Here is a 16,677-nt window from a genome sequence, read left to right on the forward strand (position 1 = left end):
TAACAATACTATAATGATAGCAATTATGATCTCCGTAACCACAGGCTCTAGGTCTCTCTTATCCCAGCTTCTCTTTGCAGGAGCTCTAATTTTGGTTTAATAAATGTTCGTCGGGATAAGCTGAATACGTTACGCTAGGCTACTTGCTATCAACTTACATTTAACATTTTACTTTGAATTGTTTTACTTGTTTTGATTGATCACTGTTCGAAGGACAAAAAAAGCAACAACAATAATGTCCAGGCCTTTGTCATTCCACTACTAAATGAGGAGCTTCCCACACCGAGTCGGTCGTTTGACTATACTTCACCACGCCGGTCGATGCGAGTTGGTGAGGTGGAGGAGCCCAGCACCGAGACTCCAACAGAGGAAATATTATCTGGAGCTCAGCGCCCCCGGACAGCCCCTGGCAGAAGCGAAGCCTCTTTCGAGAAACCTCGTTGCGAGAGTGTGAAGTTAACGTTGAGACGGAGGGTGACATCGTCGTTGTGATTTAATTATAGAGCGAGGGCCCTTTGTCTGTATGTGCACTCTGCTGGGGTAGACCAGGTATTGCAGGTTCGGTTTCATGACTTGAACTAAACAAAATAAAAACTATTTAAAAAAATGTTGCCAGGTAAGGCCCACTGAGCTCACTTCATAGCTCTTCATCAGAAGTGACCTGACTATTGCAAATACTTTGAACGCACGTTGATTCTAAATGTGGAGGGAAAGACGGAAGGACCAGGAGAAAAATCCACGCGACCACGGAGAGAGAGAGAGAACATGTACACTCCATATATACAACAGGCGTCAGGGTCGGGATCGAACCCACGCCCTCCTGTATACCAGGCGAGGTAGTTAACATCTCGCCACCGCGGCACCTATCACCTTGGCGTGTTTCGCCTCGTTGCGTCTCGGAACCTCCGTATTTGGCTTGGGCTTGCGCACCCTGCGATCTGTCGGCTCCAAACATGATCGTGTGTCTCCCCGCTCAAGACGTGCGTGGGGCACAACTCATGTCGGTTATATCGGTGGCCTTGAAGTCAGTGGTGGGAAATTCCACGTTTCTATGGTGGGGGAGCAGCATCACTATACTTTTAAAAAAGTGCTAAACATTCTATGCAACACTCGAGCGTGAACATTTTTAAGGAGGGGTGCGTGGAAAAATACTTAGATGGGGGGGCAAGTCAAAGCCAATCCTCACCATCACTACCATCACTACCATCATCACTACCAGCACTAGCACCATCCTCACCATCACTACCATCATCACTACCATCATCATCGCTACCATCAGCACCACCATCATCACCATCACTACCATCACTACCATCATCACTACCAGCACCATCCTCACCATCACTGCCATCATCATCGCTACCATCAGCACCGCCATCGTCAGCAGCATTGGTACCATTATCGCCCCTCTGATTAGCACAGTTGGTTACGTACGGCGTGCAAGAAGTTCAACATACGTACATGCTCAACATACAATGTTAAACTCTAAACAATTGTTAATTGCGAAACAGAATGAGTAACAGTACAATCTGCGTGTGTCTATCGTGCCTTCTGCTCCGAGGGAAAGGATGCGACGCCCATCGCTTAATTTGCCGCCGGTGTTAGATATTGTACCAACACGCCTTGACGTGGCCGTAACAGTTTACGGTTATTGGCATGATTGACGCAGTTGTTCCGGCTCGTATCTTTTTTTTTGTAAGTAGAATCACGAGTCTACTTGTAAAAACATTGTTCATTCCGCCGAGACAAGATGTGCCCTTGTAAAATAAACCACGCTTCTCAAACTCGACGTTACCTATGATGCCCTCTCCTGCCGGGGCGTTGCGTGGCAGTGGCTGTCGATGGCGCAGAGAGGCGGTGGCTGAGAATCCACATCGCTGGAGTCGGGCGTGGTGGTGGTAGGTGGTGGTGGTAGGCAGTGGCTCGTCATTATCAGAATCAGAATATTTTATACAGGTAGGAACAACAGGTTCCACACTTCCCACCAGGGATTATTTGTCTGTCGTGCATATTTGTCTGTCCAACCAAGCTCCTACCTGCCCACTCCGAAGGAACGCGTTTTACTCTGGAGGAACCCGATGAGCTATGAAGCTATTTTGTTCACAGATGCCCAGTAGTAGGAGCGGGTGCAGAACGTTACAACAACAAGCAATACAAAAACACGATAGGAGAGAAAGGTAAACAAATCACTTTTTAAAATATATACAAATATATCGTCCGTATCAATCCACTGCTGCGCAAAGGCCTCCTCCCCAAGCTGCTGGTCCCGATCCTGCGGTGTCAAACCCTGCCGAGCCGCTCACGCACGAGCTGCGATCACAGCTCCATCTCCACGGTTGGCGTCCTCTCTCTCTCTCTCTCGGACGCGTTCAGATCCTTGGCTGACACTCCATCGCTGTTCGTGAATTGCGCACTGCATTGTGACGCTGGCGGCTTGAGTTTGATTACCGGACATGGTGAACATCCGTGTGCGAGAGACACCTGAACCGCTACCAGGTCACCCCCCCCCCCCATGCCCTTCACCAACTCACAGTAACCTACGTGGTGACGTATGGTCCAAACAACCCCCTTGGCAAACGTGGCTTGGAAAGTTATTCATCCAGCAGTGGGTTTACTGGGCTTTACAATATTATTATGGAATGGATAAGTGTATCGTTAGCATGACAACCACCTTTTACTTCTAACAATGGGGTGCTCTTTATGATACTTGTGGAGGGTGGTGATGATGATGATGATTTGGCTGAGTTGACTGACTAGTCCGTCGGCTTTTATGCTCACGATTGAAAGCCCAGTTACTAGCGCTGCATCCAAACAGATGTGACCCATTTTACAAACACAGCACCTACGCACACCCTACATGTACCCTATACAAGTGTAAACACAACAACAACAACAATACATATGTAAGCACGATGAATATAAAACAGACCACTCGTTTGTTATGGTTAGGACTCGTGTCTGGTCGGTCAGTTTGTTAGTTTGTTACTGGACATCTGTGAAAAAGAACTTTACAGCTCATCGGATTCCTTTAGTATGAATTAATATTCCAAAATATAAATGTTTTGATTCCAATTTTTTTTTTATGATATTGATAATGTTCGTGTTAAAGCTGTTGTCGGGCATGTACGGTGCGAAATAAGTTCAACACACACACATTGTCCGGTTTGACGGTATGTGAGCGTTAACGCTGCTGTTGGGTACGTACGGTGCGAAATAAGTTCAACATACATATTGCCCGGTTGGCCAGTTCATGTTGGGGCCAGAGTCTGGTTGGCTGCCCCACTAACCCCCCCTCGCCCCCCCCCCCTCACCCCCCCCTGCCCCCGCCAGCGTCGCCCCCTTCCCTGCCGTGTTTGCCGCGTAAGGGCCGTTCACCCCCGTGTCCGCCTGTGGCTCTCTTGGTGTTCACAGCGCCTGTGTTGTGTGTCCAGGGCTCGCCGTACGAGCTCAAGGAGCCGCACGGCGCCATGCTGGCCTGCGTGCCTCCCGGCGTGAGCCTCTACGGGGGCTACGCGGCCGCCTCCCCCTACGCCCCCTACGGCATCGGAGACCCGTCGCGGCCCAAGAGCGCGACGCGCGAGAGCACGAGCACCCTCAAGGCCTGGCTCAACGAGCACCGCAAGAACCCCTACCCCAGCAAGGGGGAGAAGATCATGCTGGCCATCATCACGCGCATGACGCTCACCCAGGTTGGTGGTGCTGAGAGAGAGAGCGCGCGGCGGAGCGGCCGGTTAGCACGCATTGGGTCGCCCGGTGACCCAAGTTCGGTTTTCCAATCGCTGCCGACAGCAGTGATGGATTATCTGAACTGGGCCTGGGCCTCCCCTAGGTTAACATCGCCAGTGGGGAGACAAAGGCGGGTGGGGGTGTGGTGCTCACGAACAGCACTTGCCCCAAAAAGTATTTTCTAGGGCTGGGCACGGTGCTGGCTACCTTTGCCCACGTGTGTGCCGTGCCCCAACAGTCTGTTAAAGCTATACGTGGGGGGGGGGGGGGGGTCTTGGTGCTTGTGTTTGTCTGCACGGACTACAGAAGAGATGGGCTTTTCATCTTCTTGACGAGTACATGAGTACTTGTTGTTCTTATAGCTTGAGGCGATTGCAAAAGGCGCTTTGTTTCACATACCGCGGTGGTTTTACAGTCGCGGTCAATGTTGCTCTGTGGTGTGTTAATCAAAGTCAATTCGGGAGCAATTTTCTAATTTGGATATTGACGCCGGCACACATGGCCTACACTTTTTTTTCGAACGTCGCGACAACAATTCAGTGCATGGTACCAAGGGTTAGTACGCCGGCAGTATTAACCAGGGCAGCCTGCTGAGCTCGAACCTCAAACTCCTGTGACAATGAGCAAACGCACCACTGCTCGGCCAGGTCACATCACACCACGTGGTGCAAGTGGGTTTTCTGTCAGCTGTGAAGGGGGCTTGTGAAGGGATGCTGCCGAGCAGTTGGAGGCAGTTGTCCTCCAGCAACAACGGAGAGCAGCTCACAACAACGAGCGGAGCACCGGGCGGCGGCTAAAACGCATAAAGTTGTCGCAGTGGGGAGCACAGGGGGTGCATCTGCCACTCATCTCAGTCAGTTAACCCATGGCACCAGGGTCTGTCCCGTGTCCTCCTGCTAGCAAAACCTTTGATGCTTCACATCACCTCAAAGTGCACCTAGGCTGGTGCAAGCGCCGTGATGCCATGCGCACCAAATTACGCTCGCCAAATTACGCGCGTAAGGATACATTGTTTTTGATTTGTATATATTGTGTTTGATTTGTTTGTGGCCTTAATAGACACTTGCTAGCGAGTGTTCGATTCCTAATCATGGATGACAGTAAATGGGTAATATTTATATGAAGTACAATGGACATGGAGTGAGTCCGTTGTGCTCCGTATGACGTGCTGGCATGTGTGAGTGAGACTGCATGCATTGCGTTGCTGAGTTATAATAATACTAACACGTATTAGTGTGTAATGAAGGTTAATTAATATACCTAAAGCAACAAAATGTCAGTCACACTGTAGCTATATCGCATTCTCCGAGTGAATAATAATGGATGTGTGTAACCACCACATATCAATAAAAACCCATCCTGCAATGTGACTTTAAGGACATTTCAGTCGACATGATTCCTTTGGAAGAGTTTTCTTAAACGTAAAACGTCCAGCTATTATTCGGGTTTTCGTCTTTTAAAAGTAATTTCGGTCAACACTATTTCACACGGTGCGTATATATACGCGCATGATCTGAAAGAGACCGCATTGCGAAAATGTACGCAAGAAAATAAAATGCGGCTTATACATTTTTACGCAAATTACCTCTTGCGGTTAATTACAGATTAGAGTCCGTAGTGTACACCCAACTGACGATTGAAATACTGCGAATTCAAGTTGCAATCTTGAATTCGCAAATGGGAGGGGTGGGGCTGGGTGGAGAGGGGAGGGTGGGGAGTGGCTGGGTGGGGAGGGTGGGGAGTGGCTGGGTGGGGAGGGTGGGGAGGGTGGGGCTGGGTGGGGAGGGGTTGGTCACCCCGTGGTGCCCTTATAAAACTCAACGTTTAACCTACTCACGCCGGCTTGTGCCCGCCCTCACATTCGGGCATATTTGCGGAATACGCCACGCCGCCGTTGACCCTGCAGGCCATTGACCGAGCAACCCAACGTTCCTACCAGCTCCCTCCGCAGCAGGAGGAATGTGTTTACAATATATACTCATCTGTGTGAGGACATTATTGGTGGCTGTCCCATGGAAAAACTGGTACCCCCAATAGGCATGCGGGTGATCAACTAGAACCCACCACAGCAATGTGGAATTTTCCACAACTGCCTCAGGGTCGACAGCGGAGGTGAGCCACTGTCCGATTGCCCATTTGGATAGGGAGACACCGTCACTACGAATTTGGTGACATAAGTTTGATCCCTTGCCAAGGTGAGCGCCAGTGACGATTGACGCCGGGGTCAGTCCTGGGCTCCGTTTCCCTTCCCGAGCATGTATTGCCCAGAGTAGTAAAGTATGATGAGTAGAAGAAAGAAAGAAAACGATCGAGTCCTTCGGCCGTTGGTGGCTTGAGAATGACCGCGTTTTATTTAATTTGTAAATTATACATTGTGTTCAGACAATCATGGTGGGATAACTCTCAAAGGCTAGACAAAACAATCCACTTGCAAGTTTGACAACCATGTAACCGTTTCCTAAGAAGGTTAATATTTAGTTTCCACGAGAAAATTAGTTTTCCTGACGCCCCTATAATTTTCGATACGGGTGCAGTTAAGCCGAGATGAAACGCGTGTCCCTCTCTCTCTCTCGCTCGTCAGCTCGGTTGCGTTTCCGTCCATTGTGCAACGGCCCCAAGTTTTAAGTGTTACAGTTGCACACGATTTGAACGCAGCTGTGGAAAGCAAATGAATTACAAGAGTTAATTGCAGTGCACGTTTCTCAACGTTACACGGTTTCATAGGACTCCACAGCCTGGCGTGCTCGCACACCCTTCATTTGCTGGTTATGAAACCATTTAGACGAATTAGTAGTCGAAGGTCTGATGGCTGGGTGGCTCAAAGGTCAAAGTGCTGAGTCAGCACAGCTGAGATCCTGGGTTCAAATCTCTAGAGTGGGCCACCATCCCTCAAGTGCAGCGAGTATCTCGATAGCCCTCGCCAACACTTTGAGTTGGCGGTCTCAACAACAAACCGGCCGCACGTTCACTTCTATTGACCCGGTGGTCTGGACAAGGCTGCGGACGCTTACGCGTGCGATGCCGCACATCGCGGCGTGTTGTTGAATTCTGACAAACGAAGCTTCCCGCCGTCACGACGAGCGCGTCGCCGTGTCTCCTCCGAGCGCGCCGCTCTAACCGCGCCTCCCGTGCCGCCCGCGCCGCCGCCGCTGCCGCAGGTCTCCACGTGGTTCGCGAACGCGCGCCGCCGCCTCAAGAAGGAGAGCCGGGGCCCGGAGAGCGGCGACCACGAGGATGGGGAGCCCTGGGGCCGCGACGACGACGGCGGCGCCCCCCCGGCCCCCGGCGACGCCGACCGGGACGGCCGGCCCGAGAGCCGGTCGGGCGACGCCGCGGCGGCGGCGGCGGGGGCGGCCGCGCGCCAACGCGGAGACGCCGGCTCCCCGTGGGCCGGCACCCCGGAGAGGGGCAGGGGGCGGGGCGATGACGAGGACGACGACGAGGACGACGACGACGACGATGAGGTGGACTTTGAGCTGGACGCGAGCGAGGCGGAGGACGCGGGGTGCGATGGCGGCGACCGAGCGCGGTCGTCCGGCGAGCGGCACCCGGGCGGGCCGGAGGACGCCGCCGTGGCCGCGACGGCCGCGGGGTCGCCCCAACCGCCGCGGAGGAGGGGCCCGCCCGGGGAGGCCGAGCGCGGCGCGCCGTCGGCGTCCCCGCCGGCCCCCCCGTCGCCCGTGACACGCGAGGGCGGCCGCGCAGAGGCCGCCGCGGTCGCGGCGGCGGAGGTCGAGGCCGAGGCGGAGGACGAGAGGCGCCGGCGGCAGCGCACGCCGCACCCGCCCTGCAAGGCCAAGATCTGGTCGCTGGCCGAAACGGCCACGGCGCCAGATTCCCCGAGGCCGCTGCGTTGCGGCGGCGGCGGCGGCGGCTCCGGGGCGGCGGCGGCGGCGGCGGCGGCGCAGCTTCACCACGGCTCGCTCCACCACCATCACCACCATCACCACCACCCGGCCTTCCTGGCCGCACGACCGCTGCAGCTCACCTGTCCCGTTGGGCCGGCACGGCTCGCACCGTGGGGCGCCAGCATCAGGATTCAGCAGCAGCAGCAGCAACAGCAACAGCAGCGAGCAGCGTTTGAGACGTGCTGCCTTCCTGCCGACCCTCTCGGCCGCTCGCTAGACCTGCGATGTGGAAGAGCAACGGGTGAGTGACTCGTCGTGAGCCGGCGATGTTGGCAGTGCGCTGTATGTGTGTGTACGTGTGTGTACAAGCACGGTGCTGGAAACGCCAGCCCTTGTTCGTAGTTCATCGGTGCACGCTGCACCATGTGTGCGTTTGCTAGTTCGTGTTGCTGGGAGGCAGTGGTGCAGTGATTACAGCACATTGCTTTCATACCACTGCCCTGGGTTCGATTCCTTATCATGGATTGCAACGGTGGCAGCTGGAATCTGAAACTGTGCTGGACCTCTCCGAGATTGATTTGGTACTAGATGAGAACCTATTATGGTGTGGGAATATCAGCAATGGCAAAACAAAGGTGACTTGATATGGTCCTGGCCACAACATCCCCCGCTTGTGCAGTCCTAGCCCTAGTAGGTGCTCACTGACAGAACGTGTCTCTGCAGCTATAGGTCTAGCTTCGTGCCTGTTTGAGATGATATCCAGACCAACGAGCTTGACCAACTTCTGCAAAACACAACCATGTTGGGGCTTGGGCAATGTCAACTCCCAGTGTGCACACTGACACTCCTCCAAGTGTCCTTCAGTCGGCAAGGCCTCGTTTCTTCGCTACGACACCCAGAGTAGTAGTAATAACAATAGCCTATCTTACCCTCCCAGAAGCCAACAGGAGTGATTATATGTTTAACATCTAAATATCTTGCTAATATATATGACTTAAAGCTTTCGTGACTGCAGAGATTCGTATTCTTGGTTCTTTCGGTAAAGTCGCGTAGAAGGGAACAATAAAATAAGGAAAATATTAAACAGGCAATCGTCATCAGGTGTGAAATCCACAGCAAGAAAATTCTAATGATTGCTTGTGTTGCATTCGAAACGTCGTGAGAATTTTATTGTATTATGTTTTTGTTATTTTATTGTTTCCCTTCTACGTGACTTTACCGAAAGAACCAAGAATATAATATATATGACTATATATAGTGTGCATGTACATGATTAACTGTACTTGGAGGCAAAGTGCACATAGCCTGGCAAGAGAACTGTGGTGATGTCATCGTGGCAAATGGCGGCTGTTACTGCATCTATATCTGAACCTGGCCCTTGCCCTCATCAGATCTGACGATTGATACAATTGATCAATTCAGTGTATTGTTGGTAAACATTACAATTCAAGATTAACGTGCAAATTATATGCACACGTCACTCTACATAAAGCTGTACAAAGAATACATTTTAAAGGAACACAAATAAAAGAAGATGGTACAAAGCAGATACAATTTAATTGACATTGTAATGTTTATGTTATTTGCAGCTCTTGCATGTTATTGTGCATTGTCTGTTATTACACAATACTATGTGTCAATCAACGTGATGGGCGGAAGTCAAGTGAACTGGCAAAATTCAATGTGAACCCTTTCGCCGGAATGTCGTCATTGGCACGCATTTGGCAAACAAGTGAAATTCTCAATGTAGAATGTGGCCTGGGACTCCTCTAGCTTGGCTCAGCCCAAACGGCGAACGGGTGGCGCATTGCGGCCGACGTCAAATCTGGGGGGAGGGGGGCAAGGCGAACATGGCACTAGCCACACCACAGTGCAAGAAAAATTGTTTAACATACGTACATGCGCACGTACACAATTACCCCCTCTGCGTTTAACTGCATGCCTAAGTAGATAAGGGGCTAAAGCATATTCATTGCTGGAGGCTTCTTCAGTCCCCTCCCACCTGTGTCCAACCAGAAGTGTGACTAGCCACACCAAAGTCGGTGGGCACATCGAGCGTGGTGGGGTAAATCGGGGTGGGGGGGGGGGTGTACTCCCACCTCGTCCGAAATGTCTGGCCAGAGTGGAAGAGTAGGCCAAAGTACCCTCTTGCGGGGAGACCCTTCCGCTAGCAGCGGCACGAGCAAGCAATTGCAGTGCTGCACCTTAAGTAATGCTGAAAAGCATTTCGCCCAGCAGAGTTTGCTCTGCTTACGACGGCTCAGCGGCAGATCTTTGCGCAGCTAAATAGCCCAAGTTGCCAGTGCACACTCGCCACTGAGCCGCCTCTGTTTACGATCGGGGAAGAGCAAAATTGCGCTGCGCCCTCTGAAAGGGACGTTTAAAAACGGCGACGTAGTTTTCGAGGGTAGACCATTAGCCGCAACGCACGGTGCAACTCAAACGGCAATTTTTGAAATTGGTCACGACTTAAATTGCAGAATGTCAGACGTGACTGCTTTGAGACGCTCACAGTGTCGACTTGTGAGTATGAACATATCGGCCATGAAACGGAAGGTCCAATTTACGTAATTTATATATTAATAATACTCTAATAATAATAATTTAAAACATTATAATTTATATCCCTTCGTAAATCCACTGCTAGATCCATTCCTTCCAACCCAGTGCCAGTAATGGAGCTTGTTTGACCATGCTGGTCATTGGGGTTTGATGAAGGGGGGGGGAGGGGCAGGACAATTTTGCATATCGCACGCGATTAACGCTAGCCGTGGCACGGCAGTCAAACTCAGAGTGCCGGGTTCGTAGCGCAGTGCGCGGGGACTGCTCCTTCGTTATAGGAAGAGAGAGAGAGCACGCCACCGAAATCCCCCCAAACGCTTCTCGGATATGCACCGAGGCAATGTCCCGGCCGTCGAACACAGTCCAGGTGATGTTCCTTCATGAATTACCAGGACAGTCACGCGCTCCACCGTAGCGCTCCTGTGCCGTCAATCCATTCACGTTGTTTTGAAACATTTGGGCGGAGTCTCGAAGTGACATTTCGCGCTGCGGACGGCACACCTGAAAGTCGCCTAAAATGTATTTATATTTTTTTCTCTCTTTATCAAAGCTGTAAAGTCTCGTGGGGCAGCGGAGCACTTATAGATGTGTCTCTACAAGAGACATTCGTCCTTTTGAGTTGCATTTCTCTAAACCCGCCGAGAGTTCATTAAGATCAATTATCTCTTTTGTAATACGGTTCTGTGTTACTCTATACACATAATGGTAGGTGGTGTTTTTTGCACTTTGCACATGGGTAATTACGGAATTTGGATTGTGACACGCGATCACAATGGCTTTCTCTAGACAACGATGATTACATTGTGTGTAGGGGTATCTGCAGAATTGACAAGTTGGTTGGTACCACGTGTTATGATCCCTGTTTACCCTGGTTCGATCCCTGCTCATGATGCATCACCACATGGAAAGATGTACTTGACCCAGGTCTGGACTGCCCATAGGCATTATTACACTGGTGCAGTGTGGTCATCGTCGGCACAGGGGAGACAAAGGTGGCCAGCTAACAGCACTTGCGCCTACAGTCTATAGATATTAAAGGGGATATTTGTCTGCGTGGGTGTGTCTGTGTGCACGTGGGGAGTGGTAGTCTAGCGGTTAGCACACTGCGCTACGAAACCCGGCGACTCGACTTCAGTTCCTGCTCACGCCCAAACACCAGTAACGATTATCTGAACCGGTCCAGGGCCTCCCCTAGGTCGACTCAGCCTCAAATGAGCATCTGGTGCGGTGTGTAAACATCGCCACTTGGGAGACATGGGCGTCCGGGTGTGGGGCTGGTCACCCCACCCCCTCGTGTACCGTGCCCGCCTTCATAGGTGCTTGCTACCAGCACTTGTCCCAACAGTCTATTACGGCTATACGGGGATCTTTGTCTTTGTGTGCAAGTTATTGTAAGCACAACACACCGTTTCACATTGACAGTGACCAATGTATATTTGTCTATTTCAGAACGAGACGGTGAATTAGAAGCCAGCAATGACTCAAAACCTCTCCATGCCATCTTCAGAAAGTGAGTTCTGCTTTTGTGTGTGCTCTCATGAGTGTGTGTATGGCCTTTATCGGTGCTTGCCAACAGCACTTGCCCTACCAGCCTCTGTAAGCTACAAGCGGGGATTTTTGGCATAGTGCTTTACAAACCCGGTAACCTGGGTTCGATTCCTGACCACAGTTAACATTCTTGGCAATAATTTGAACCGATCCTGGGTCTCCGATAGGTCAATCCAGCCTGAAGTGAGTAGCTGGTACGGTGTGTAAACATCAGCACCGTCAAGACAAAGATGGCCAGGCGTGCTGGTAGCCACACCACTCCCTCGTGTGGCCTTCATAGGTGCTCACTACCAGCATGTTCCCCAACAGCCTGTGTAGGCTACACGGGGGATCTTTGTCTGTACCTTGTATGTGACAAGGGGAGTGGGGTGAGGAGATAGAGTGGTTCACCCACTGCGCTAGAATTCTAGCGCAGTGACTGGAATCTGAACATGCTTTGAGTTATCCCTGGGTCAACGCTGCCTTAAATGATTACCTGGTGGTCTATGAGCAACAGCAATCGATGAGCAACAGCAAATGGGGAGACGAAGGTGGCCAGGTGTAATGTAACGTTGGCCTCAATCGGCGCTCGCTAAAGTGGGAAGACGTTCAGGTTTGCAACGCTCACTTCCCCAAATGCCCCGCGAATTAGGGCACGCATTGCCACACGCGCGCTCTGCCATGCGCCGGCAAATATTCACGAGAACTCGAAAACGTCACCAGATGTGTGGGCCTGTGGCGTAAATTAAAACGCGGAGATTAGCGGACGCGGTTGTATTGGGCAACGCTTTGTCGGTAACAGTTCAGTGCAGGTATCTCCCGACATCGTGCCCTCTGCCTCAGCATTGGGTTACGTGACCTGCTGCGGCATTGCAATATATATCGGCACCGTGATGTGACTGTCGGTTTTAGGCGGTTGGTATGGTCTTCGTTGTACCAGGGGATCCATTTTAGTTTCAGTTTCTTTTATTAGCTATAACCCTGTGAGCCATGCGGCTCTTGACTCGGGTGCAACTGCAACAAGCAAAAACATGAACAAGAAACCTCCCTAAAATAATATGAATGAAGTTGCGTAGGGAAAAAAACATTTATTCATTTCAAAGTCTCTACGTCTCTCTGATGAATCCGAATTAGGTTCATAAAAAAAATGTTAAAACTCCTCCACATCTACGATTACGGAGCCATCGCTTTGACAATATCCAATCAGCTGCTCACAAGAAAGTCCAGAGCATCATTATTAATCAGTGGGGTGACTATAAATGGATCGCCCTTTATTATCAAGCAGTGGAATTTAAGAGCAGCATGGCTGGTCGCACTGCTCTGTTAGCCCAACAATCTGGGGTTTAACTAAAACTGGTTGGCGAATCTGGCCTGGGCTTCTCCTAGGTCAACTCAGCCTAAACTGAGGACCCAATGCTGGTGCTATTGCTATCCACGACGACCTGCCCATCCCATCCGAGATAGCCCAACCCGTAATAGGTGTTCACTAACAGCACTCGCTCAATCAGCCGGACACCTACAATTCTCTTTGTGAAGTGCTTCATTTAAAAAATAGGGGAGAAACCATCTTTCGCCGATAACATTGCAGATTTATCAAGAGTGTTTAATAGGCGACGTTTTAGGCAATGGCGCTTCTTGGCAGCACATCGGGAGGGCCAGAGAGGTAGAGTGGACATACAGATGAAGGACATGAGCACGTTATCAAATCCCATCTCTTGACAACTCTGGCCTATCTATGTGCTACGAAGAAGGGGCATTGTCCTGAACGCCGCCTATTATACACTTTGTCATTTTAAGGCCGCGGTGTTATTGACGACTGTGTAGAGTTTTTTGGCTACGTGTGCATTGTGCGCCACTGCCAATGCAGCAGCAGCAGCGGTGGCACCGCCACGTAATCTGGCTGTTTCAAGACAAGGTAGCCAGGGCCACACCTGCAGCGCGCGAGCACAGAGAGTGCGCGTGCGCTGCACAAGTGCGGGAACACGCACGCAGGGATAATAATCCACGAGCAGCGTCAAGTTGCCGACCCGGATCATCACGATGTCCCGAAGCCACGCTGGCACAATTGGGATTCTTAGAATTCGGTGTAGAAGCCCCAAAGGCCTCTCTGTATTTTACAAAGCAGCCTGTTCCGGAAGTCTAAACGTGGCGGGAGAAACTCGTCAAGCTGGAATTCACAAACGGTCACCTTGTGTTTCCCCTTGCATCATCAGTCGTGGTCAAATCTACTGTTGAATGAAGGTGGCCCTAAATGTCTGTAACGCCTCTCACGATTCTGCAGCGTGTAAGTCCACCCAGCACGTGCACACGAGCCGACTTGAGTGTGCAGACAATGCTTCGGTTTTTTTTTATTTTCGACATAATTCTAACCCAGTGGTTCATAACACCACTGGTCCCCGTGCCCCCTCTTACACCCAGGTTACCCTGGCCACATTACACAGAGAGATCACGTGGCCAAGTCTCTAGTTAACACTGTTAGCATTGCATGTGTTTCACGCCGCGTATAAGCGCGTTCTGTGTTCGCAATGTATTTGTTTCAAGCCGTGCGTTAGCGTGCTTTGTGATGCGTTTGCACGATGCTGTCTCTCCGGGGCGCGTTCTGTTAACCGCAGCCGACGTTTCCCGCGCACACGTTCCGAATTTCTCCTGCACGGTGTCCATGCCGCAGCCTGCTGCCGCACATACCAAACCCACCCCCCTCGCCGACGAAAGTCTTTCTGTTGAGCGGCACTTTGCTGACCCCGGTGCGTGTATCGTTGCCGCCGCAGATTTCACCCGCACCTCGACGTCACGACCATTGAAAACCTGTGCAGAAGAAACGACATCGTCCCCATGTAACGCGGTCACGGCCGGAGGATATATATAAAGCATCGACCAAGCGACACTGATGACATTGTTATCATTATTCTTCTTCTTCAAGTGTGAATATTTTCTAAAGCATTTGTAAGTTTCGCGTTTCAGGATGTTTGCTGTTGTGACTTTGCTTAGCATAAATCGTAGACGCCTGTTTGTTAAAATGTAAAAAAAAGAAAAATACAATAAAAATTGTGATTATTCAGCAAAAAACACGATGACGGGAGTTGACGTGCAAGTGATTTTGAAGCCTGTGAGAACGTTGTTTGTATATGGAGCGCCGTCTGTGCTGTGTTTATAGCAGGGTGAAAGGCAGTCCCGTGCCAAAATGTATATCTATTTTTTTTATTATAATAAAGTTGTCTGGAACATTAAAATGCCTCCCGCTCGAGAGGGACAATACGTGCTTTGTATCTGCGAGAGACAAACACAAGACACACGTTCGATGGCCTGCGTGACCACTGTGGGAGCAGTCGTAAGCCACCGCTTAATCTAACCGTTTGGAGCTAGGGTTGGTGGACAATACACAGATGCGGTCAACGGGCATGGAGGTGCTCGGAGGGCAGCACAGCAAGTAGGCCGACGTGCGAGATGCTGCCACGGTGTCATGGTGAGCACGTAAATCCTGAGGCGGTCGCCGGTTCAACTCCGTCTACCGGTGGGGCAGTCGAAACGATGGCGCGGGTTTCGTAAATCTCAACCTCTGTCCACACAGCTGTGTACATGGGTACACCACATTGAAGTCAATCTGCAGGTCGCGTGCGGTGGGATGAAGGGTGGGGACCTCTTCTGAAACGTCTGACCGACATGGAAGAGTAATTTACACCATTGGAACATCATTTGCCAGTAAAAAATATGATAATTGTTTTTTTACCCATTTATCTGGCAACTAAACTGACACCATTTTTTTACGAGGAGTCATGTTTGCATAGACCACAATTATCATATCTTTTTACTGGCAAATGAAGTACCAATGGTGTAAATGCTTACCACGAGCTCTCATACTCTTGTAATAAACGACTGGACCACGATGTCTGGCTCAGTGTCCTTTATTATTCGGTTCGTGCTGTACACCCACACGGCTGTCTTTACTCTGTAGCTTCTCCACGGTGCTGACTCCAATGTCGGCCCGATCCACAACAGCAGCTCCGCTGCTGTTTCTCTCACACAGCCCCCCTTGGCTGTACTCTCTGCTGCTCTTCTCCCTCCGCAGCTCTCACAGCTTCTTGCTCTCTCTCTCTCTCTCCGCAGCTCCTCCTGGCAGCCACACCGCTGCCTCTAACACGCAGCCCTCCTGGCTGTCTCCTCCCCAGCTGCACACCACTCCGCAGCTTCCTCTTATCTTCGGGGTTGGCTCCCGATCGCCGTCGGCGCCCCCCCCTCTCCACACTTGCCCGCGTGGCCTCACTCTTTTCCGCTCACACCCCGACTACCTTCCCCTTCCGGTTTACCCGCTAAAAGCCCCGAACCTTACCCCCACGTCACATGACTCCACCCCCCGTGACGTCACCTCCGGAAGGTCGCTTACGCCCGCATTACACCACCCTCCCCCGTAGAAAAATCCCAGCCGACCTCGGCTGACCAATAGCAAATCGTAATGCGGCGAACCGAGCTTCCCCCCCTAAAGGACACTAAGCATATAATGTAACAGCAAGAACAACAACAACCAATCAACATCAACGATCGTACAAAAGCATGCAATAAATACAACTGTAAGACAAAAATAACAAGACAGCAACAATCAACGAAACGTAAGCGATTTGGAACGTGTGCGGGTCGCCGGCCCGTCCCGGACGGTCGGCGGCCCACTCGCAGAACGGGAACGCGATGAAAGTCGAGGAACGACGGGGTAATCCCCCTGTCGCAGCTGGAAGTCCACCGCCATCCCGTGTCTCTAAAGAGTTAGTCTTGGGCTTGTCCTGTGACCGTGCCCGCAGCTGGGTCGGAAGGGCTGCAGGGCTCGAAGGTCCCGCAGACCTGGCAGGCGTCCTCCGAGCAGGGCCCCTCGTCCCCCGCAATGTCACGGCCGGCCTGTCTGGAACAGGTACGACAGGCGCTCTAGCGAGATCAATGGACGCAGGCAGGGGAGAGTCAGCAGCAACAGACCCCGGCAAGGCAATATTGGGGGATGACGCATCATGTAAGGGAGCAACATATGGTT

At 51.5% G+C, this 16,677-nt stretch overlaps 1 protein-coding gene across 2 annotated transcripts in view; it reads left to right on the plus strand.

Annotated features, from left to right (window-relative positions):
• The window catches only part of LOC144942020 (uncharacterized), a 32,793-nt gene extending 17,896 nt beyond the window's left edge, over positions 1 to 14,897 (plus strand). For both annotated transcript variants that reach the window (XM_078868630.1, XM_078868631.1), the window contains exons 2-5: positions 3,432 to 3,689; positions 6,885 to 7,875; positions 11,586 to 11,646; positions 14,432 to 14,897. In XM_078868630.1, coding sequence (XP_078724756.1) covers positions 3,432 to 3,689; positions 6,885 to 7,875; positions 11,586 to 11,646; positions 14,432 to 14,501 — 1,380 coding nt within the window. In that variant the 3' untranslated portion in view covers positions 14,502 to 14,897. The remainder of the gene's footprint in view (positions 1 to 3,431; positions 3,690 to 6,884; positions 7,876 to 11,585; positions 11,647 to 14,431) is intronic.
• Positions 14,898 to 16,677: the final 1,780 nt, after the last annotated feature.

The sequence above is a fragment of the Lampetra fluviatilis genome, chromosome 26, assembly GCF_964198595.1.
Source record: "Lampetra fluviatilis chromosome 26, kcLamFluv1.1, whole genome shotgun sequence".
Lineage (NCBI taxonomy): Eukaryota > Metazoa > Chordata > Hyperoartia > Petromyzontiformes > Petromyzontidae > Lampetra > Lampetra fluviatilis.